Raw genomic sequence first — 25,444 nt, 5'->3', positions numbered from 1 at the left:
CTGACAGTTGGCTACTGGAGCGATCAGGAGGTCCAAGCCAACTACCACAGAGACTGGTGGTCTGACAGTCTGCTACTGCAAAGCCCTGTCTGGACCAGCTAGCAGAGTGACCTGTGTGTATGTGGTGTATATGTATGTGTGTGCATGAGGCATCCAGGGGCCAGCTGCTGGCTAGCCTGAGTGTCTAAGACAGCTACTGGAGGAATCTGTATTGTATATATGCATATATATGTATTTTCCACTAATGGGCTTTCATCCTGATTGGCCAGCCAGGGGACCAGGCTCAGGCTGTTTGTGTTCATGTGAGTGCTGTTTTGTCTGTGCTGATCTATGTGGTTGGCCATGTGTATGTGTATAAATGCATCTTGTGTGTGTGTGTGTGTGTGTGTGCATGCCTATTGGGAATAATAGTGGGGCTGCTCAGCCCCACTACCAGCTGGACTGGAAACACATAGCTATAGCAGCCTCACCTCTGTAGGGCTACCAGATTTGGCAACTCCTGAAACTCCATGTTGCAAAGTCAAGAAGTAAATAAATCAGGCAACTCCAGACAATTTTAACTTGGATCTCTTCTGCTTACAGGGTGTTCTTCAACCTTAGATCCAATTAGCTTCCACAATCAAGTATTTTTTCAGGGCACATCTCTGAGTAAAATCTGCTTTCTCAGGGACTTCATATGCTGCTCACCATTGTTCCTCAGAGCTGCCTGTTCAGCCTGTTTTCACTGTCACTGGGCATTGAGAGTATTAGTGTTATGCTTACTGCACTGCCAGAGAGCTGAAGGTTAAACAAGTATTCTCCCTGATACAGAGTGGACAACTGAAGATGCTCGACTTTTCAAGCACTAAATGTTTTATATGTTCAAAGCATAATCAAATGCAGATCTGAGTACTTTGTGCGTCTTCAGGAAATGGCAGTGCCTCAAATCTACCCCCAAAAACTAGACATGAGCAGTTAGTGATCACATGTTGAAATTGTGATTATTGATTCATCCATAAGAAACTAAACATTCAGAAGTCACAAAAAAGGCTGGGCCCATATTAGCTTATTTTCAAATGCACAGCTACAATCTCCCACCAGGGCTTCAAAAGTAGGTCCAATCTGTTGACTTTTTTTTTCCAGAAATTCCTTTGAGCTATAGAGGATTTCAGCTGGAAGGGACCTCCAGAGGTTTCGAGCCCAGCCTCCTGCTGAGAGCAGGACTGTCACCAACACTAAATCAAGTCAGCCTTGACTTCATCTGGCTGACTCTTCAAAGCCTCCAAGGATGGAGACTCCCTTTAAATGTCATTGTATCAAGAAGCAATACACTGTAGAGTTGTCTAAGCTATTATTCTCTTTGCTTCTGTCAAATGTGTTGACTTCTGTACGTTTATCATAACCCTGGAAGACAAAAATATTTGCTGCCTGAGTAATGACAGCAGATGATGCATTATAAATGCTAGATATGTATCAAATAGTTTTACTCTGCTGTTCTATTTGGAAGGAAGCCAAACGCCAGAGGATAGAATAAATATAAATGACAGTGCATCTCTTTTCCATTAGTGACATAAAATTCCTCTGGATAACTCATAAAAAAAAAAAAAAAAACAGGATTATACACAGTTRTTTATGTAGCCAACAGCTATTATGTGTAACTTGATATAAATACCAAAGGCAGAAATAAGAAAAGGGTTTTTTTACTTATAACTCAAGTAGATAGTGTAAGAAATAAACAAGAGTATAGTACAGAAATAAGCCTCGGGTTTAAGAAGCACAGAACAAATTACATAATTAAATCTACTTATGGCTTGATACAAGTATCAGCATAGGCATTAGAAAGCCCCTTGAAGCTACATGGGTATAAATACCCAGCAAACAGTGCCGAGCTGCCCTCTGCCGTTCTGAAACATGCCCTTACCAGTGCTTAAAGCAGGAGGTTCCTTGAATAAGTGCAGAGCTCCTTTATGCAACAGTTGGATGCCTCCTGTATTTTAGTTAACAAATTCTTCACAGTGTGGGGTAGTTTTTATCCAGCCCTGCACACTTGTGTTGCAAGTATCAACACACTGCTTGCTGAATTTCAGTGTTGCTGTTAAACGCTTTAAAACGTTGTCACCGCAGTTCTTCTGGCGTTCCTATATGGCAGTGAGGGTGCACTTAGGCATCATGGTTATTTTCCAGGCTGCTACCTCAGCCTTTCAAACAAGGAGTCACTGTCTTGTCACAGCTCTGTATTTGAACTCTTTTCTAGCCATTTTTACTAACCATTGTTACCTATCTTTGTTCAGGTTACAATATATGCTTTAGGCAAAGGCAAAAACATATGACACTCTAAGTAGTTACCTTAAAAAGAGAATCAGCCAATTTTATCTGGACTTTTACTGGAAATAATAGTCCTGCTATTCTATCCATGCCTATCTGTTTTAGCTTCTTTACAAGATTTGTCCTAGAAAGAAAACACTGTAAGACCCCATGCAGTTCTCAACTCTGTCAGTAATATGACTGCTTTTTTCTGTGCTGGAGTTTTCCCACTGGAAGAAAGAAACATGCCAATTCTCCTTTGATTGCAGTCTAGGATAGGGATTGTTACAGGAGCTCAAGTGGTTCCTTTTACTACTTAAGACTAAATTTGAAGTTTATAGGCAGGAAATGTTGAAGGGTGTAAATGCTCTGAGAAGTCCCATTGACTTTTAATAGGATTCAGATGTTTAAGGAAAAGAAATTCACCCCAATACCAATAGATTATGGTATACTAATTTTGAGGCAAACTAAATCATCGAAATTCTAACAAAATTCCCAAACCCAATTAACATTAGGTAAATACTGAAGGCAAAACTGCAAAGAGTATCCATCCAGTGTTTTCCCTCCTTTTCTTTCTAGATTTTTCAGGCAGGCAATGGATAATTGCCTAAAGCTTCTAGCAGCTCCTCTTAAGGGCATCTCTAAGCAGAACCTAATCAGAGGATGCTCTTAGATGCAAGAATTTCTTTTTCTGTTTTCCTCTGCTATATAAAACCCCCCTGCCATCAGTGCAAACTAAAGTGCTAAAAATGACAGGGTTAACTGCAGAAAACTCTCACAACATCTAATAGGGCCTGCTTACATGAACTTGATCATTCATGAACTTCAAATCTGGTGATTTAAGAGGCTTATGTTCTTAGATTTAACAAAATTTTTTATCACTACTTTTTAGTCTTTGTTTCATACTGTTAATTATGCTCAAACCCAGCCAACTAGAGGTTCAGCATCTGACCGTTAGAATTATTTGCTATAATAGCACATACTAGGTTTCTCAACAGAGAAAAACAAACAAAATGCTCCCTGTTTCAAAGAACAACGGACCTGGGAGGCTAGAACAGGCTTTTCAGCCACTATCTAGAATTTTGGGCATATTGGTTTCTGGAAATTAAAACAAAAATAACTGGGATAGAGCAACTGGCATAAACAGAAGAGTAATTTTGTTGTTGTTGTTGTTGTTGTTGTTGTTAAACATCTGCAATCTCTGGGGGTTTCTGGAGATGTGGAGTAAAACCACTCATCAGCACCAAAAACAATTAGATTCACAGTTTCTTGACTCGAGTCTCCCATTTGCACTTGACGGGGGAAAAAACTCCAAAAAGCCAAGAGAAGATAACACAGGAAAACAGGATTACTCAAAGTATTTAAAATGATGCAGATGGGGGCTCTTGTTTTATTACAAGTCTAAGTTATAGCTGATCTAACCAGTTTAAGGTGATCTAAGATGATAGCCCCAACTTTTCTCTAGTTCCCAGGTAAAAGTTTCCTACTCAGTCTGCCAGTGATGGCTCAGTGGTGAGTTGGATCAAAAAACTTAAGAGGATTGTCTCACTTTTTATACAGTTAGCTTATTGCTGATTTAATTATCTGAATCAGTTGTATCAACAAGTATTCCTAACAGAAAAACCTGTCGCAGAATTGTATCCTTAGTAGTCACTGACTGAAACAAAACTTAAAACTAATGCTCAAGGGCCCGAATAGCTACAATAGCAGGCATCATTCAAAACAAGTTCTGATCTCTTTATAGGATTTTAATACTTGATCTCTGATACTTTTATGCTTTAATGAGGTCTATAAATTAACGACTGCACTAGAATTAGCCCTCTTCAGTGGTGCAGACTGTGATGTTGAAGAGGACTTTAAAAGTTAAAATGATCTTCCACCCTTCCTCCCTTTCTGATACCTAGTATTTCAGGATAAATGCAAAGATATGAAAACCAGTGTTAAATGTAATGCTTGAAGTTTGAAGTTGCCATGGAAGAAATTTTTTCTTACATACTTCATTAAGAATTTAATGTCATTCAAAAAAAATTTCTGCTAACACTGTTTTTCAGCATATGGAACTGCCAAAAAAGAACCTGTCCAATCACAATTATCAATTCAAAGAATGAACCAAAACTTAGTTTTGAAAATATATGGTAGAGCATTTAGCTCCAAGAAGCAAAATACAAGGGCAGGAACTCAATTTTTATTAACCTACTTTTATGGATTCTCAGGAGGAAAATGACTCCTGTCAGTGCTTTTTCACTTATCGGAGGACAAGTCATTATTTCAGTTTTATACTTCTCCCTCAGGAATACTCCTCTTGATGAAGTAGTTCAAGGACAAACATCCAAAAGTCTGTTGTAGGAAGATACAGCAAATGGATCCAAGGCATATTAGGACTTCGTCAGTAAAAAAATAATCATAAAATTCAGTTTGACAAACAGCACAGTCTGTGAAATACTTGCATCACATGGTCCTGCTGGAGGATAATACTTATGTTGTACCACCAGTCACTCTCCTTTCAGGTCAACTTGATACAAGGACAAAGAGTATTGCAGAAGCTCAGCCACAAAGGATGGAATTTATATTATAAAATTCTGAGATGGTCATTTAATTTTTTTTAGTTGGATTAAATGAATCACTCTCTTAGACCTAAATAACATCTTTTAAGCATCTTCTCTACAACAGTATATACACCACCAATTTTTTTAACTATTATTTCAGCTATAAACAATTAGAGATGACTCCCACTTGAAGAAATGACAAAGAAACAGATGACTGGAGTAGGCCTGAGGGAGAGTCACAGACTCTTAACCAGGGAAATTTCTGGATAAGAGTTTGAGGCATGCTCAATGGAAGTGTTCTTAAGTAGATCTTCAGGTATTAGCTCTCCCTGACAAGGAATTTGCTATGCTGAAGAATAATCTTGGACATCAGCGTCTGACAATACACATACATACACATTGTGTATTTCTTTTTCAGGACACTGTGCATTGTTTTATTCTGAGTAAACATTAACCAGTATTTTATATTAATGGTTGTTATTGATGTATCCTATGCATGTATTTGTGTGCACACTCACACTTATACCCTTATCCATTAAAAAACCTACATAAGCATCATTCTCAAGTTGGGAGTGAGGTGGGGTAAATGGTCTTAAGAGAAAAAAATGCTTTCCTAGAGCTTGCACTTTTTGAATGAAACCCAAGTTTTTTATTCTGAAAAGATTCTTCACCAGATTCAGACCAGTATGATAGGCAATTTATTTGTACATATCATTATTCTGTTTTCAAGATAGGCTTCAGGCTTTACTGGTGCATGGTCCATTGCCAGCAACAGACACAAAAACCCACTGGTAATACAGAGCTGAAAATGGTAAAAACAAGACAGACGTAAAGAGAAATCTTTTTATAGTTTTCTTTTAAAAAATAAAATAGGTGAAACTTTAAAAAGAGAACCTCATATTCCAGCTGAAACTTTAAAATGAACTTCCCAGCTAAAGGCAAAAGTCTGGATGTGAGCCTCATGGAAGCTGTAAGTGACAGAGAGAGAAACAATCATCCACGCTACTTTTATCAGTCTTCACTTTCCTAGCTTACATGATTGTTGGCATTTTTACTAAGTTGATCTAAACCCTCAGTTTTATTTTCTACTTCCATAGCACTGCTTTCCACAGGAGTGTGGGAAGATTCTTCACCTGTTTCTGCTTCCATTTTTGCGACTAAATCACGTTATTTTCCACATTAATTCCTTCTGCCAGTTGTGCTTGCTTGTACTGAACTTCTTCCTCTGTTTTACTTTCTGATTCCTCCTCTTTCCGCTTTGCTTTAAACACCTCAACTCCCATCATCCTCAGGTAGTGAAGTCTCTCATTCTTGGGAACAAAGGCACGGAGTGATGTCTTTCCTTGCCAACCACACAGCACTATGGGACACTGAAGAGTATCAGGTTTTCTACAAACAAACAGTTTATGTTGGTTAACTATGAGAAGATTAATCTGGAAAACTTATTTTATAGCCATATCTTTATAACTAAATGCATAATCTTTAATAGTATATTCATTTTATACCTATTCATAGCAGATGCAAGTACATTGTTCTTAACTTTAAGATCTAAACAAGTACCTGCTCTCCTATAGCAAACAAGCAAAAAAAACCCCCCAAACCCAAAGCTACTAATTTCGGTATCATGTAGAACAATTTTCTCGTTCTGATATTTTCAAAATTAATTTAAGCAGCAGTGAGATGTAAGTTTACATTTAAAAAGAACTCAAGAGCTTCTGATACTGCTTCATCAACAAAAAAGAACAATAAAAAGATTTAACTTTCTCTGTTTCAAACTCTGCAGTCAACAGTCAAACTCTGCAGTCAAAAGAATAGCATGCAGTGACATTGCGGAGCACTGATGGGCAAAACTACTGGCTGTCCTTTACAGGGCTAAATCCTACAATTGTTTTTGACAGTAGACAGGCAAGATAGAATATACAAAGAATTAGCAGGGAAAGAAGCTGTCTGGCACTGACTTTACTGTCAACCTCACTGCATCTCTATGCCTCCATTTGGTTTTTCTGAGTGAAAAGAAAGTCTTGTCCAAATTTTAAAAGTAAATAAACAAAGAGAAATCCATCTACTTACTCAGGGTCAGGGTCATACTTCAGAACTATACTTCCCATTGCTAGGGGGAATAGAAAGGACATGTTATGTGGTATAATGTTGAAATGATTGTAATTTGAAAGTGTTGAAGATAACCATGAATTTTTGAATAGCAATACAACATGGTGTCACAACTGGGCAGGAGTTTTCTACATGAATACAGTAAACTATAGACAATTTCAATTTTTATTCTTTTTTGCAGACCAAAGTATTTGTATACATTTTATATAAACAACTGCCAAAAATATAAAACAACAAATAAAAACACAAAACCAAAGAGTGGATTAATCCTCTCAGTGACTCCAGCAAGGAACTTAAGTAAAATGAACATGAGAGCATGCTAGCCCAAACATTAGAAAAAGTGTTCTTTAGCTAGTCTATCCATCACATTTTGCCTTATCAAACACCAATGTACAAGTAACTGTGATGACTGGAAATAAAATGATATAAAGACTGAAAAGCAGGCTGAATTTTTACAAGCATCCAGTATGGAAGGGGGAAAGAAAAAAAAATCTAATATGAAGAGTAGACAGGGCTTCCCATAGTTAAGAAAATTAAATCTGAATAAATTTGATATGTACAATCATGAGAAACCATTGCAGATGCCACAGAAACAGCCTGAATTGGAGCACTGACAGGAGCAATAATCAGTAGTGTATCATAAACCTTTGTTCWTCAGTATTGCTTCATAAAAGTGACAAGTTTGGAAAGTCTTCTGTTCCTGGAGTTCATAAACCTCAAAGGCTGTGACCAGAAAGGTCTACAATGTCTAGTAGCACACTGGGCTTTTGTAATATTTAAAGACCTAATTAACAGCTACGTTTAAGATAAATTTAGCCAACGTCTTTAGTGAATACAGCTTGTGTGACAAGATTTTCATAGCATCTTCCATGTTTTAAAAATACTATATAATGGTCATAACACAAACCAGAAAGCTTACCCATATCTTTGACTTTCTTCTGTGTTTCACTGCTAAATTTACTTAAGAATGGATTCTCCTGGGTTAGCAGAATTTTAACATCTTCTATACAGACATTTATAATCCTTGCATGAATGAATGGGTATAGGGTATATATTCCCTGTTAAATAAATAAATACATTTCAAAATGCAATCTCTACTTTCTAAAGGAAAAAAAAAAAGTTAAACAGTGTCTGCTTTAGCTAATATCAGAAAACAATTTTCACAACATTTTAAACCATGCTGAAAAAACAAATTGTCCTTAATCTGACAAAATTTCTGCCAGATGCTTTCTAGGTTCTACAGGAAACCAAAAAGGAAAATACAATGCTATTTAATTACCTCTTGTGCTAATCTGAAGGCACATCCAAACTGCTCACCATCACTGTTGCGAGACCAGACTTTTATTCCTGTGTTAATAACCTGCAAATTGTGAAGCCAAAAAAGCATCATTAAAGAGTATAAATTCTAAATTAGCACTCTGAACTTTGTTTTTCTTCAGTTGTTTAACTAAACATAGGAAGGAAGATAGTTCTGCCGCAACGTATGCTCATTTATGCTGGACACTGAATTAAATTCATGGCAAAATTCAAAACCTAGATTGGCTTATATTATAAATGCAGCACAAGTTTTAGTTGTTGAAAGGGAGAGAGGAAAACAAATCCCAGTACCAAAATATAGATCGCTGTCAAGATTAACAACTTTTATTCTTTTCCATGCTGTTGAAAATTGAACACCGAAGAACTGGTAGCCTTAAAATGAGGACACTGAACAATTAAGATCTAATTTTAATTTTAGTAAGAATTTTCTGAGTGATTCTGGGAAAGTCAATCAAGGTAGGATTTGAAAAACACACAAATGCTTAATATTAGGACACTATCCATTGTGGTACCCAAAGACTTAGTGCCTAATATAATGTATCAGTTTCTTAAAAATTGTCAATTATGTAGCCATTTCTTGTCAGCGGGATAAAAGGATAAATACTTACCCATCTTGAATATTTACCCATCTTCTCTATATTAAGGAAGTACTGAACATCCTTGGAAATTTTCAAGACTCAAATGGACAAGGCCATGAGCCTTGTCTGATCTAGTTTTGAAGTTAGCCCTGCTTGGAGTACAAATGAAGCTTGACTAGATGATCTCCTTCTAACCTAAATTATTCTATGATTTTTAAGATAAATCCTTAGCATTTGCAAAGTGTTTTCCATTGGAAGTCATGTGAAAAAGTAAATTTATTTTCCCACAATTTCTAATTCACACAAACTACTACTTATGCCATGATCATTCAGTTTCTTAACAACTTTAAAAAATGTTCAATTGTTGTACTGAGTACATATGCAGCTACCATACCATCGTAAGATATAACCAATTACTTTTAAATAATGCCCCAGTGTAACATAATCAGCTATTAATTCAACAGAAGTCATCTGTTATTGTTGGTAGACTTTCAAAGCTTACTACACTTTCATTATTAAGGTGCTCATATAAAAATAATGGTGTCAAAGTAAACTTACGATTACTTGTGAAAGTACCTGAAGACCTTATAACAATTCAGGTACACATACAGCAGCTATATTCCCTTCCTCTATTCTTAAGTTCCCTTCCAACTGCAAAAAAAATATTTGTTTTTAATCGTGGAGACCAAGACTTATCTATCAGAGACAATTCTTTCTCTCTTAAAAAGAGGATGGAAAAAGAGGAAAATATTAATTCAGGCTAAGGAAAAAAAAAAAAAAGAGGGCTACTTCTCTGTATTAGCAATAGGCTCTGCAACAAGGTTAAAGGAGGCATCCACTGATGCTTATGAATTCTGTTGTGAAAATCTGAAGAGATGAACCATACCTTCATCTTCTCACTGTTGTTCAGAAGCACATTCCTTAGCTCCTTAGAAACCATGTACAGCTGTCTCTTCTTCCCTTCTTGAGTTCGAGTTAGTAAATTCATCTTGGGAAATGAAGGGTCCAATGCATAAAATTTCCTGTGACCAAAATACTCATTAATGCTTGATTAAGTGAACAATGAAATCAGATATTCAAAATGCACTGATTAGCCTAGTCCTGGAGTGATCTCTGCAAAAACCTTCAGTCATTTGACACTTCAGTTCCAGAACATGTATTAGCATTTCTAAGACTCATGATATCAGAAAATATTAGCTGCCATAGACACTAAGATGCACTTGAAAATTTCCAGTGCTAACTATCTTCTGTGGCCTTCTGAATCCAGGTTAGTTTAGCTGGCTATCTTCCTTTAAGAAAAGTTTAAGTGTTGAGGAGAGGGGCACCTGGTGTATAGACAGGGAAAAAATTTTATGTATGAACAACTAGACCCATTTTTTGTGATTAACTAAATTACTAATATCCCTAAACAACTAGGATTCTTACTGCTTAAACAGAAACTTTTTCCTTACTGGATAGGAGGGAACAATGGATCATCTTCAGGGAGAAACACAAATGGGTCTTCTTTAAAACCAAACAACTTCATTTTTTTAGATGGTGGTGGTCTAAAAAAACAAATAGCAGTGCCAAATTTTAGTAAAAATGCTTGGTTTAAAATCAGTAAATTTAGTTCACTTAGTCAATACTTAGTTTACAAATAACGATAATATGCAATAAAGAGTGGCATTTTCTTGTGCTTCATTAACTAAGACAGCACTACCCACAATTTATTTTTTTTAAATAAGAAAGTGAAAGCAGTGCTTGAGAACAGAAAGCCCATACAAGTAAGCAGAGATTTGTGAGGGAGTAACAGAGTAATTGAGGGAGTAACAGAAAGATCTTCCAAAGGTTAATTTCTGAAAGCAGTTTTTTCCTTAACACAGAAGAAAGGCCTACCAGATTTTGTAAATGCTAGCAAGTGAGGTGGTTGTTTTCCTAATCTGCTGAAATACAAGATAGAAAACATGGCACTGTAAGACAGTGGAGTACATTCAATAACTGCTTGTTGATACACTTTTTAAATGAATCCAATAATTTAAGAACTAAAGAATACTCAGCAGTTAGGAAGCTGTTACAATACAAATATTTAGACATGGTCTCTTACCCACACACGCCTTCCTTTTTGCTTTGCTCAGTGTCCGAATTCTGCAGTTTTTGCATTTTCTTAGACTCTTCATTTTCCGCAAGTATTGGTTCTTCAGTGATGTCTTCAGAACCATCATCTGAATTAGCTGCTGCCTCTACAGTATCTCCTGTTCTTTGCGGTAATTTCTGATTAACCTGCTTCAAAGTAAGTACTTTCAAAAGAGCAAAAGTAGTATCTAACTGGTAATAAGAGGTACCTACGTTCCCTCTTTGCACATGCTTAACTCTCATTAATTTGTAAGCTTAAAAAGATCCATTTAGGGAGATACTCTAACTACTAAGTCAGGATTCCATCAAAATTAACATTTACCTGTAGTATTGCTCTGGACAATTTCTCACTGATTTTCCAAGAAAGGTATTCTTGTACCATTTATAAAATGCTCAAGCGTTCACAGAGAAGACCATTTTAATTCAAGACCAGTTCTTTTCCTCCTAGCACTCAAAATAACACACACATCCTGCTGCACACTTTCCATGAGAGTATAACAGCATGCAATTTACAACAGTATGAATTATTCAGATGAAGCTTGCTTCTGCATGCATGCTTTTTCCTTACTGCCTCATAAATTTTACTCATAAGGTGTTCTAATGAAGCGAATCAAACCAATGGAAACAGCTATAAGAGATTCACACAAGGTTTTTCTCAAGATATGAATAATCTAAGAGATCAAACAAAACCCAACAACTTTAAATCCTATTGGTTAAGCAAGAAAGACAATTGACAATAGTGGATTCAAGTCAGATGGCTGAAGTTGCTACACTTTACAGCTTTACATCCATTCTTCCTGCTGAGGACCTGCTAGACTCTAATCTAGTGAATCGCTCCTGACCCACAAACCATAGAGTAAGATACACTGAAATCAGAATTAGCTTACTACAGCACAGTAGAAAAACTGCAGCTGAGGAACCACACACACACACACAGCTAAAGGCAGTAACAGCTTCAGCTACCAAATCTAATCTGCTTCTGCATTCTTTCAGAACCTTAATTTTAGGTTCAACTTTTACATGTAATTTTACTATGATTGCAGAATTGCTTTTTCCTACTTTCAAAGGAGATTTTTTAAAGTTCTTATGGGATTTAGGAATTTATTTTTACCTGACACACTGAAATATAACTCAAGCGTAAATACAGAACAATAGTTACATTTCTATTATGAAAACTTTCAAAAAATTCCAGAAATGTTATAAAAGGTTATCATTTTAGCTTTTTAAAGAGAAATTACCTTAAGCTGGCGTTTATTCCATGGCATTGGAGATTTTTTTATTAATACAGCCACAAAGAAGCCTCCTGTGTTCTGGTGATGCGGCAATATTCTAAGACTAGAAAAAGAAAGGTTGCCATCTGTTCATCATCAGCTTTCAGGTTTTCAGAGTACTAGAAGTGTCACATTTATATTTACTTCTAGAGTAAACTAAGTATCCCCATTAGGATTGCACAGATTAATTGATCAAGGTAGAAACAGGATTTAAAATAGAGCATTCTGGCAAATAAATTGCATCAGTGCAATACACTCATTTCACCATTCACTGCTGAGCTTTAATGAGTCATTTCTAAACACTGTATTTTTAGAATAGCTGTGGAAAACCTTTCACAGAAAATTAGTCACACTGCTGAAAGATTCAAGTTTTACCTACTTTTCTGTAATTTTGCCTATATATCTCTATTGGTTGTAAACTGAYCTATTTGCATGAGTACTTTTTTCCTTGTAAGCAACCTCCAGTAATTTCTCTGACATCACTAGAATCTAACTGCTGTGTTCTGTCATTACATATGAAGCAACCAAAATATATTCACTAATAAAAGCATAGGTCTATGCTGCAACACATTCTTAACCTGAACTCCTAACTCTAATTTGCCCACTACTATAAAAGTTTTTTATACCATAAAAGGTAACCATCTAAGCTTCATAAAATCTACTCTGGGAAAACTTACCAACGCTCTAGATTCATTGCCTTTAGCTTCTCTTCTTCGATTGGAAACATAGTGGGACGTATTTGTGTTTGTCTATTAGAAGGTACATCTTTCCACTCTTCAAACCACTGCCCATCTTTCAGCATTACCTTCAGAGGAGGGGAAAAAAATAACATGCACAATTCGGGCCAACATTTTTACAAGTTTTAATTAAAATACTTTCAAAACAAGGTTCAGATGCCAAAAAGAGAAGTTATTTTCTGGTACAGTAAATTAAGTTCTTTCAAATGCATTGTTCCTGTATGTATTGCATGTGTGCACCTCAAGCGCAGGAAATTTTTGCCAGCCATTCCTCTTTGCTTCCCTCTTTACAGTTCAAATAGTGAGCAGCCAAGTAAAGACTAGTGTAGAATTAACTGCAGTGATTTCTGTTAACTTCCAGAATATACAGAAACCCAAAAACCAGAAGGGGAAGGACAGCAGTGGAATTTATAAAGATTATTTAAGATATGTCACTTCTCTTTCTCCATGAGACTCGCTGTGTGACATTCTGCTGGGGTTAGTTTCCAAGCAATATACAAGGAAGAAGGGTGATTGTATTCTACTAGAGACTAGTTGACTGGAAATGAGTAATCTGAAGCATTTCTCATTATGTATGTAAGATGCAAGTTTGCAACATGGCCTGGTAAGCATAGAGCCCCATGTTGCAGCCCTATATAGCTCATAAGAACATTTTTAAGGAAAGCTACTGAAGAACCATATCCCTGTGTATTTTCCAGTGCTTATATCCTTAGGACTCAGAACACATCTATAAACACAGTTTGAGATTCTGAGTGGACATCACACTACCCTGTTCTCTCAAAGAGTCATAGCTTTTTGAGGACTCTCTTAGAGTACAAGTAAAAGTTTAAAGCCACAACAGCTTTAACAAGGCATTTTGAATATTGATTTAGCAAGAATAGCAAAGTGAAGAAAAAATAAAATAGGAAAAATTTTAACTTCAAGATCTCTAGAAGTCTTTTTTTCATAGTGGATGTTAGGGCTGTAAGGAAAATCACATCTGCAGATGTGTGGGAAAGAAAACACATAAAATTCATGACTGAAGTGAAGGGTCCTTCAGTGTTTTTAGGAAAAAAAAAAATAGTAGCACCACAGTGGACATGAGTTCAGGACTGTCGGGTACACTGAAGTGTTTCCATATAACTTTTTGTGATTCTTAAAGATTTGATTAAGTGGCCTATTGGAAACTGAAATCTAATATTTATCTAGATGACAATTTCACTAAGAAAGTTCAAACACAGACTCCAACATCATGAAGTATGGTATTTCTCAGTAACTGTGCTACAGTGCCAATGACCAGATCACACCTAAAATATCATGGCTTTGTATGTTTCTGCTACCAAAATAGAATGGACTGTAATTCCAGATTTAATATTTCTAGTCTAAACCCACTATGTGTCATATTGCTAGATGCAGAGAAGACAGACTGTGATTCTGAACTGCTCTTCTTTGCACATCACAAGCTCAGCCTGACAAACAAACAGCAGGACTGATAAATAACTGGAAGTGCTAATGAGTCTAAAACTATTTTGGATGTGATAAAGTAACTGTCTAACAGCCCTGCTCTGTTCAGTTTTGGTTTAGCAGTTTAACATCACAGTGTAACCACTGGAGTGACAAGGTAAGAGAATAAGCTAATCTCTTTCCTATCAGCCATTTCACTAGCCTCTCATAAGGGGAGAACTAACAGCATTGCAAAAGTAGATTACCATATCTGAAGTTATAACAGTTTTTTCCYTCAAGATTCTGAAAGAAGTCGTTGGAATTCATTCATTAGCTGGCTTGAAGACAGAGTATAGTATATTTGCAAGCACCTCAGTGTCCCTTGAACAAAACCTAATTTTTCTTATGCTGTTTATAGAGATTTAGAGTCATCTGATGCTCAGGAATATTCAATGTAACCACTAAGTCATACAGCACCCACTGAACAGATGTTTCTTCAGGAAACAAAAGACTATACTAAGTAAAAACAGCATCAAAGCAAGCTAACATATTCAATAATGAACTAGCCAATAAGGCTTGAAAGAATGTAGTAGCAGCAGATAAGGGCTGAAGAGAAGAAAGTCTTAGAAACTTTCTACAGATTGTATTGCCATACTTTTTAAAGTACATCTGTTAGGGAGATTTGTATTTCAAAAGCAATGACAGAAATAAGTCTTTCCCAGAACACAATATACTCTTAGCAATCTTTACGAATATATTTTGTAGCTTTATACTGCACAAACAAATTAAGATGAAGATCATATAGTCAGTTATCCATTTCACATTTATCCTTCAGGTACGAGTGTACAATTTAAACCTTTTGGATCAGGAGAAGAAAGAAACCATCCAGCTTCTAGGCTGGCTTTCTAATGGCAGAGTGTAAGTAAATCTTTATTCCATGTATCTTGCTCATTAGCCTAGCTTCATACAGGCACAATCCTGCAGATTGTACCATCGCAAGTAGTGAAATCATGGGAGAAGACAGAACAACCAATCGCATTGCAAAGGCACATGTTCATAATTAAGATTTAATCAGAGCTTCCTTCCCTACTGCCAGGATGGTCTTCTACTTTTCTTGGGTTATTTTTGCCCTTCCCCACTAGTCTGTTTCCAGAACTGATATCAAATAAAGCCTGGAATAAAAGGTTCTGGGTTCTATTAATATACTAGGATTACTCACATCACTGCAGTTTTTCTAGCTTATTTGGAAGTAAAAGCTGTTAAACCCTTTCTTGAAATAATTCAAATGGACCAGCTACAAAAGTGCAGAATCTGACTGTTAGAGAGTCTAAAGATTGAGAAGGAAAAATAAAGTGGCTGAAATGATGTTGCCATCTACAGGACACAAACTGCACACAGCAGGAAAGGGAATTATATTAAGAAGGTAAAGGAGGCAGAGCAAAGAAAGATAAAGGACAAAGAAAAAAGCAGACAAGGGAGATAAGCTGCATTTTGCTTATCATCAGAAAGAATTTTAGTCCTCTCCCCTACAATACTATATAGTCTAAAATTCTAAGCAGCAAATCACTAACATTATTTTAGCTCAATCTAATCACTTAAAATCGTACATTTCAAAACTCTTCCCTAATTTAACACTCCAGTATAGACCAAGAACGTTACAGAAATATCAGGCAAATACCTTCCATTTTGTAATTCCTGGCATCCTCTTCAAACCTGGCAACTCAGAAGAGACTTCAGCAAGTTCTAAGGCACCTGAAAGCCCAGGAATATAAAAATTTTTAAAAACAAAATTTGAGAACTGGACTCCTAATTAACTTTTATAAACATAGTTTTCCATAAAGCCTTAACACTTCATGACATGAAAAACTTCTTTTTAAGTCTTTCAGGTAAGAAAATGTAATACAATTACTACAGCGTAACTTAACAAGAAAGATGGGAAGAGCTTTTCACAATAATTATGGAAGTTTGCAATCTGTATAAATTAACCAAAAATTAATGGTTGGATTTTTTTGTAACAGCTGCATAAAGTAATATTCCACAAGCTATATAATTAAACATCATTATTCCAGACAGTGCAGTTATAGAAAAGTTTTTATTCTCGCTTACTTGATATTTGGAATTACTAGAGTCATTAAGTGTTTTCCAGAGAAGTACTCTTTTGGGATGACTATGCCTTTTGAAATGCTTGCTGGATTCTGATTTTATGGATTTACAATCTTACCATATTCCAGTGTGAGAGGAATTTTTTTTTAAGAAAGGGAAGGGAAAAGTCCAAACTGTTTAACAGGAGAGTAAGTACTAACAGCCTAACAGAACAAAAGGTTATATAACTAAAATTTGCCAATTACTTCAAGAAACATCAGCAGATTTATCATTATTTAACCTGCAGATTAAAAACTTTGAGTAGCCCTGAATCTAAAAACAATGATATAAAAACTGACTGTTTAAGTAGATGATGGCTCTAGAGAAAAATAACCTTAAACTTTTTTTCATGATTCTGAATTCTTTAATTGCTTAACACTTAAGTAGGCTTTTCCTCATGTTTTTCAGCATTTACCAGCCTGTTCTACACGACCAACCATTTATTCTTACAGTGACTATCTGTATGTAACAGTTGAAGGTAAATCTTTCAAATAAATGAAAAAGTGAAATGGGAATTCACAGGCAAAATCCCCCTCAAAATGACATTTTCAAATGTGACTCATGTGACTTGACATTTCTACCCATCCTTTGAATATTCCTGAATACCTACACCATGACTTCAACTGATGTCTCCAGACTGCATCAGGCATTAAACGGTCCATCAGAGGTACTATAACCCCCAGTAGCAGTACTCACATTGTACAAATGCCTTTTCCTTACTCCTTCAGCCCTAAGGGGAAAGGTTTCTCATCAGCTCCATGAGCAGCAGTATTGCAAAGCACTAGATAACTAAGTTAATACAGAAGAAACAACAAACCTTCTAGATTGATTTTCATCATATGAAGCAAATCCTTCAGGTCCAATGTCCCTAACAGACCACGGCAGTACTTTTACTGTTCTCTAAAGCTGCATCTGCATTCAAGCCCCAAAGCAGACATTCGCTCTCTGGGACATGTCATAGTCTTAAAGTAAGCCCCAGAACACCTCTACTGGGCAGAGACAAGATCCAAATGCCACTGCTCAAGACTGCAGTCATGGTCCTCACTTCCAAGCACTGAGTTTGCCCCAAATACTGCATTTGCTGCCCTCATTTTTTCAGCCCACATCCATACTGCTTTGTGCTCCTAGCCTGGTCATCTTTAAATTAGTTGAACTCTGGCCTACTACAACGTTCAATAAACCATGTATATTTTAATTTACTGAAAATAGATCTATGCTGTTCTGCTCATTCAGTCTGCCAAAGAAACTATCTTTAAATAAAAATGTCTTTTGAGTGGAAAATATATAGTCAGTTCCTAATTACCTGCAGGCATTTTAGCTGAACTGCTGTTTCAGAGACCATGACATTACATGCATACATAACTTGGGTCCAGAACAGTGATTAGTATAAAGAAAACATTGCACAGAACAGGTTATTCTACTTCCACGATCAGCTCAGCTCCAGAAATAATGTAGTTACTTCTGCACAGTACAAAGCTCAACTTAATAAACTCTGTGGAACTTTTCAAGCAAAATCCAATTAGATGTCTCCAAATTTCAGGTTACTGACTCAGAGAACAGTGTCCACCAGCTCAGACCCAGAAACAGGGGCTACTCAACCCTACTATCACAAGCTGAGGCAGTGCAGCTACCCAGCTCATCTCAGATTTTTCACCTCTTATTATCTCAGATGATGGAGATTTAACAGCAACTTATACAAGCCTTCACATACAAGTCAAAAATGCAGAAAAACATAGACTTAAAGATATTAAGATTACAAGGATGTCAAGATGTAGGTCAAAGGATGCTAAAGGTATCAGTGACTCTCACCTACTGCTGCACAATAACATTGCTCAAACTGCTTATATATGCTTGTGACCTATTCTAGGCTTTTCACCCTTACAGCAAACAGCAGTAGGGTCCCAAGCTGTGTTATCCAAAGGAAACATAAATGTCAGACACAGACTCCAATCAGTGGAATCAGTCAGTAGAAGCCAGATAATAAAAACTCAGTCCCATTGTTTTGTAGAAGTCTTTAGCATATCATTAACAGAAATTCTTCAGGTTTTATACTCACACCTGATTCAAGCCCATTTAAGAAGACTGCTTGTATCAATGCCAATAAAACCCTAAAGATGCCAAAAAAATGCCGCAGTTTTGCATATTAGGAACACGTTACCTATATTATGCTCGCTACTAGTTCTATTATCCACATATCTTTTTTTCATGCCACGAGAAAGAATTTCCCCATATTCTCCAAGGTCACATTCATACCTTGACTCTTCTCCAGCAGAGACGCAATCACAGCTTCATTTTCAATAGGATTCAGTGAACATGTAGAATATACCATTCTCCCACCTTCTGCAAGCTGTTCAACACCACGGGTTGCAATTCTTAACTGCAATCTAACAAAACATTCTTGATCTAGCCAGATATCACTCAGGAACCAGAAAGATTTATCACAAAAATTTTTACAAGTGAAACTGTACCACAGACACTTTACTTTCCTTGAACTAAGTTAGCACATACTGAGTTCCACAGCTGTCACCAGTGCACAAATTAAAGAAAATTTTAAAATAAGTCAGCTATTTCTATACTGCAGATATTTACAATTATATCTGTTACACAGTCACAGCTTTTAAAACAGCAATTAGGTCAAGCATTAACATTTTTGCATAAATTTTAACATAACATTTTGTATTTTGTTCTATAGAGTGCCCCATCAAGTTTATAATAAAGTGTCCAATACTGGAAAAATAACCCCAAAACCTTACTTTTCTTCTCAGAAATCTAGAATTAAAATGAAGAGTAATCTGACTATTAAAAATAACAATGACAATACAGCTTAGCTAGTACTGGCCTTCTGGGAAAAAAATCACCATAGTGCATTATCAGCTTGTACCCTAGCTGCATACTTACAATTAAAATAAAAGCTGCAAGTATGAAAAATTTATCAAGTAGTAACAAGTTATCATATGGCAGCTGAGTCACAGTAACTGACTGCACTCCTAGCTTGTTCCAAGTGCACATTAAAATGTTCTAAGCTCTTTCATCTATGTTTAAATTACTGCTTTTGACCATACATCTGCACTAGCTAAGTGCTCATTCACCATCAATTAACATAAACCAACCATTGACTGGTAATTGAAACTGTATGTATGATCTCTAAAATTCTAAAGATTGAAACATTACTACTAAACTTTACAAGTTCCTGTGATTATATCAGGTATTTTCTAAAAGTATTTTACCTATTTAAATGCTAAGAATCCTATCCAAATGATTTGTTCCCTACTTTATTAGCTACCTTGTTTAAATTAATAATTCAGTGAATATTAATAGGCCCAGATATTCACAAGTACACAAACAGTTTAGACTCACAAACTTCACTGGAGGTCAACCTCACATCGAAAATAGTAACACTTTCTCAGAAGAGCACATAAGTGCTTGAGTTGAGAAGAAAGTGGCAACTATTCTTAATCTTTGCTTTGTCATATATTAATATATAAATGCATGCAAGTGCCGAAGAGATGGGAAAAGAAGGAGAGAAATGAAATAAGTGCAGAAGTATAATAAACATTTTTACCCATGGAGCTGCAAACTATTTTGTGTAGTCCACTTCTTCCATACATCAATGTTTTTCCTCATGGTTCCATCTCCACTATAACAGAGATTGAACAGATTTGCATTATGTGTGGATACAACTCATTTTGTATCAGTCATTTCTATTAGCAAAAAATTAACATCTCCTCTCCCATATTAACTAGATCTAATATGTTTTACTGTTTGTTTCTAAGCTGTGTTTGTATTTCAATATTCTGAGTGTAAGGAGATCAAAAATCATAGCCTTTTAAATAACCAAATTTAAGAACCATTTAGAATGAAAAAAATTTGCCTTGATTTGGTATACCCTTACCCAAGACTGTTCAACAGATTCACCTGTTTTGGAAGTCACTATAAATCATATCTCACTTAGCAACACAAAAAGGGTAACTCAGTAACAAAAAATTTCAATATTGCACTTAGTACAATAAAATCTGTATACTGAAGAATACATGCAAGATACCTGCAAGGGACATCACACAAAATCCTGTCATAGAAGAGGACCTCTTTTCTTCCATCAATGTCTATTTGTAGATTAGGGATGCTTGAGGCATCATGATTTACCACCATGATACATGGACTGTTTAACCTCTTAGCTTGATGAACCAGCAAATAGCAACGCCTGTTGTCAACATCATTAGCAATTACAAAACCCTCTGGAAACATAAAATATCAGGAAGACGCTTTACTATTCAATAGTAAAATAATTTTAAAGAGTTTATTGCCTCATCTTCATATTTGTGCAAGTCTTTTACTAGAGGTTTTTTTAATTATTTAGAAGACCATAAGTAAAGGACCTTTTATTGAACATAAAATAAAATAAAGCACCATGAGGTTGAACTGATACGTCAACTACAGTCTCAAGACTTCTAGCTTCCGTGCAGCTGATAAAAGACAGAAGCAAGGCCCTCCCGTTTTTTATTCTCAGAGTAAGCAAAGCCCTCACAACAGAGAGAGAATTTCCACTGCCCCTAAAGACAGAAAATCTACCAACATGCAGAGATTGCATAACAACAACCCCACCCAAAACAACTAAAAACCCACCTCACAATTTCTAAGGGCAGTATTTTCTGTGAGCATCTAACTGCAAGTAAAGATTCTGAAGCTTAAAAAGAGAAACTATGCTATCATTTATTTTATGACTGATGCAGTAAGCTATACAGAGGACACCACTAAAACATAAGCGCTCGTGGGGCACCACCTAATGAAATAAACTTGGTTATTACACACCTAGTATAACCTGAACTGTGAAAACATATAATTCATCTCTCTATTTCAAGCCAAGGAAGCCCACGAAGTTTCAAGGGAAAGACAGAGGTATAACAAGATCCAGAGAACAGGATGCACATGCACTGCCTGAATTGTGGGAAACTACCTAGGCATAATCTTTAAAGAATCAGAAATGCATTCTGTGCTTATTTTCCCATTTCATCTAACCCCAGCACTTAGAGAATTCAGTTAAGTGCAGTTATTATTTATCTGTGATATTAAAAATAATCTTCTACAAGGAAAAAAATGTAAATCTAAAGTCACAAAAGTTTCAGGTACTTTTTCCAAACTTACTGGGAAAAGGAACATTCATGTCTGCATGTAACATTTCAATAAGTTGTGCAGTCTTAGATCCAGGTGCAGCACACATATCCAAAATCTACAAAAAACAGAAGGTTAAAAAAAAAAATCTACCTTTTATTTTTAATGTACTTGAGAAATTAACTATGGGCTCTTGTTTAAATTAAATATTTTTGCATACAATTGCAGAATTATGATTGTTCTGCACACAGCTTTGCCAAAACACAAAGTATACTTCTGCTCTTTATATGCATCAAGGAATGCAGAATGCAAAATACAAAAGGCTATCAGTTTGTAGGGAACAAATGTATCAGCTGACAAAAAAAACTGAAAGAGAAATCTGAACATAGACACAGGGACATGGTGCTTTTATCAGCTCACAAGCAACTCTGACTGACGTTAACTGGAACTTTACACACACACACACACACACACACACAAAGGGTAAACTAAAATTAAAATTAAATTAAGAGCAAGTTAATTTTTCTTCAACTATCAGTAAACTAATCCGAGAATATCTGACAGGTTGATTATATATATTTTGTAAAAACGAATTACTATCCTCCCTACATATTTGCATTCTAATGAAAAAATCAGGGCAGCATAAACTGCTTACTACTACTACATCCTAGAAAAAACACCTAAGAAGTATTCAAACCACCCTCAGGCAACACAACATTCTCAAGCCACTAAGACCTGATTGCTAGCATATTTCTTGCTCCTGGTTCATCACAAACTTTGATTGTGATTGAGTCATTTACAGAGTCACTTTCACAGCAATTTGATAGCTAGCACTGTTTTCCTGAGTAAGGAACTTTAGAGTTTTTCCTCTTGCTTGGTTACAAATTTTCACAAGCAGTAAAAGTTAGCTGAAATTGGCCAACAGGATAAAAGATGGGATCAGAATAGAGTAAGTAAACAGAAAAGCTACCTATGCTAAGCACTGTTGATATAAAAATATATACGAACAGGTCTGTAAAACATACAGGTCAGAAGTTTTAAAACTTAAAATTTAAGAAAGGAGTGTACAACGTGGCTGCTTGAGATAGCAAGGGACTTGAATCAATGCCTCAGAAATATTTTTTTGGTATCCTTTGCAAATTTGGTGGACCAGCCAACAAGAAATAGCTACAGTCCAGGTTTAATGCACAGTATTCTAGAATAAAGAAAAATTCCTAGCACTTTTAACTAGCTCACTAACACAGCCTGAAAGAATAAGACCACCTGACAGACTGCAAACAAGTGCATTCTGCAAATATATGTAGCGTATTAAGACATCACTAAAGTCAGAACAGGACATTTACTACCAGTCCTGCTGCCAGATATCATTCCTACAATCTGCCATAAGAAAATATCATAGGCATTCCTTAGTCACCTCAGTTAGAAGCTAGCAACCTATAATCTTTAGCTACTATCAAAAGTATGTTTCACTTCACCTAAATAACTTTGCCTAACAGGTTTATGGAGCAGAAGCTCGCAACTTCTTCAAAAGGAATAAAGTAAAGAAAACTAACTTGTAGAGAACACTGTTATTTGGAAAGGATGCCTGTTCCCAGTGTGGTGGATAGCAGAGAGTTAAAAATACTCAGTCGTCCTTCTTTAGAAAGGAGCTGAAACATGAATACATTAACTTATATACAACTAAGTACAATTACACACTGAAAGTAAGATTATGCAACTAATTCAAAACTGAGTATTTCTTATGTGATATTAAACATAGTTGAAAAAGCAGCTGTTCCTTTGACAACGTACCTGCGATCTGAAAAGTAGTTAATTGCTGTTGTCTGCATGCAGAAAGCATGAAACATACTAATACATAAGATGATAGCTGTATAGACGCTGAAATAATTGCTAGATTAATCGAAGTATCTTCTAAGAAAAAATTCCAGTATACAGTATATTTTAAATTTACCTTATGATGAGGGTTAACATCAAGCAGCAGAGGTGGGATCATACTAACAGCTTCTTGACGACTTATATTTCCCTTAAAAAACAAAAACAACCCCCTAAAAGCTCCTTCTTATTCCATGAATGAAAGCATTTCTCCTGTAATACATATATATTTTAGAATTCTTCACAGTATAATAAAAAAATAAGACAGTTGTAAACTTAGAAATAAATTTTTAGCACTTAACACCAAACATAAAATGGGGTAAATATGAAGTTATCAGAAAATTCAGCTGGATGAAATACTGTGGTTTTATTAATTCTATGGATGTATTTGCTACTCAGAAGAGATGAGGACCTGGCTTTAACCAAGTACAAGTGAGAAACATTCATTAATGCACACATACATACAGTCTTTTTCCAAAGACTCAAATGTCAGTTTTCTAACAGTAACTAATTCTAACAGTAACAGTAATTAATTCTTTTAGAGGCACACATTGTCGCATTCCCAAACAAAAACTGAGATTAGTTTAGGCCAAATATATACAACTGCAGTTATGTGCTGGAACTACACGATGAATCACCATCAACAGCAATACAGGAAAATATCCAGATTTTCCTGAGCTAATCAACCTTTGAAAGAAAAGGTACAGTCAATTTTTGATAATGTTTTGAAATAAAACTCAGCTCAGCATATAAAGAAATATCAAGATGTATCAGAATCAACTGCCCTTAAACTTACGCATTCTGTTTCGCTAACCAGAAACTGATGAAACTTTTCCAGTTCTGGCGATTTGCGTAAGATTTTTCTACTCAGGTTAGTATGCCAGGCTAACTCTTCCGGATACCTAAAAAAAAAGACAACAGAAAAAGGGTAGAGGCAAAAAAAAGAAAAAAAAGAAAGAACAAACTAATCCATCAAAGTAGACGACATGAATCCACAGAGCACCTTAGTTCACTTACCAGCTTAATGACTGCGGCATTTCAACTTTTTGGCCATCTACCTCTAGGTCCTGCAGCTCTTTGAAATACTTGTTTTTCAAGCAATGGAGAATCTCTTTAGCATGGCTAAAGGAGAGAGAGGGTTTCTGATGAAGACAGATTAACGCATATCCCTTCAGATGACCAAGCTTGTCTGCCATAAAAATAGTGGAGACTTTAAAGTTTAAAAAAACGCTCTGAAAAGAGCATGATGAATCTCCATCTATGCGATGTAAGGTCAGCACTTCAGGAGCGCGCAGCAACAAGTGTGGGCCACTCGCCGCCTCCCTTCGCCACTCCCCGCCCGGCCGGGCCCGGCCCTCGCGGCCGTCCCGGCTCTCACCTCTTGTAGCCGGTGATGCGCAGCGTGGCAGGCAGTGGCTCCCGCAGCGCCGCCATGAAGGCGTCCCACTCGCCGGCCGGCACGATGCCCAGCTCCCGGTAGTACCGCTCGAACAGCTCGTTCTCCTTCACGATCTCGGGGTACCCGCTGGCCCAGACCTGCAACACCGTCACCGTCAGCCACGAGGCGCTGCCGCCACCCATCCCCACCCCGCGCCCGGCCCAGCCCGGCCCCGCTCTCACTGCTTGGTCCCCGCCGCCGCCGTCGCCTCCCCGCTCCTGACGCTGCTGCTGCTGCTGCCGCCGGCGGTCCCGCGCCCGGCGGCCCATGGCGGCCAGGCGCCTGGCGAGGCCCAGCACGCACCACGCCGTTGGGACGGTTACTGCTCGCGAGAGGGGCCGAACGGCCACTCCACGCCGCGCAACGTGCTCGGCGCCGCTCCGCGCATGCGCGGACCCTCCGCTGCGGCAACGCCAGGGCTGTCCCGGTTCTGCCTGCTTGCGGAGCGGGCACTGCGCAGCACCAGAAACGCCCAAGTGCGCCTGCGCTTGCCGGTGCCCGCCGTGAC

The 25,444-nt window shown here is 36.9% G+C and overlaps 1 protein-coding gene across 1 annotated transcript; it reads right to left on the bottom strand.

Moving 5' to 3' along the window:
* Nucleotides 1-5,504: 5,504 nt before the first annotated feature.
* NSUN2 (NOP2/Sun RNA methyltransferase family member 2) lies at nt 5,505-25,410 on the bottom strand. Its single transcript, XM_026091962.1, is given in 20 exon segments — nt 5,505-5,998; nt 6,001-6,218; nt 6,900-6,939; nt 7,858-7,996; nt 8,218-8,298; nt 9,720-9,855; nt 10,285-10,377; nt 10,917-11,092; nt 12,184-12,280; nt 12,894-13,021; nt 16,054-16,127; nt 18,771-18,901; nt 20,080-20,154; nt 20,560-20,752; nt 21,660-21,744; nt 23,578-23,649; nt 24,295-24,400; nt 24,516-24,620; nt 24,877-25,034; nt 25,119-25,410. Coding segments are annotated over 20 exon segments (2,337 nt in total). The 5' UTR covers nt 25,206-25,410; the 3' UTR covers nt 5,505-5,855.
* Between the last annotated feature and the right edge of the window lie 34 nt (nt 25,411-25,444).

This window comes from Apteryx rowi, unplaced genomic scaffold, assembly GCF_003343035.1.
Source record: "Apteryx rowi isolate R43461 unplaced genomic scaffold, aptRow1 scaffold_933, whole genome shotgun sequence".
Lineage (NCBI taxonomy): Eukaryota > Metazoa > Chordata > Aves > Apterygiformes > Apterygidae > Apteryx > Apteryx rowi.
This window is presented reverse-complemented; position numbering and strand designations above follow the sequence as displayed.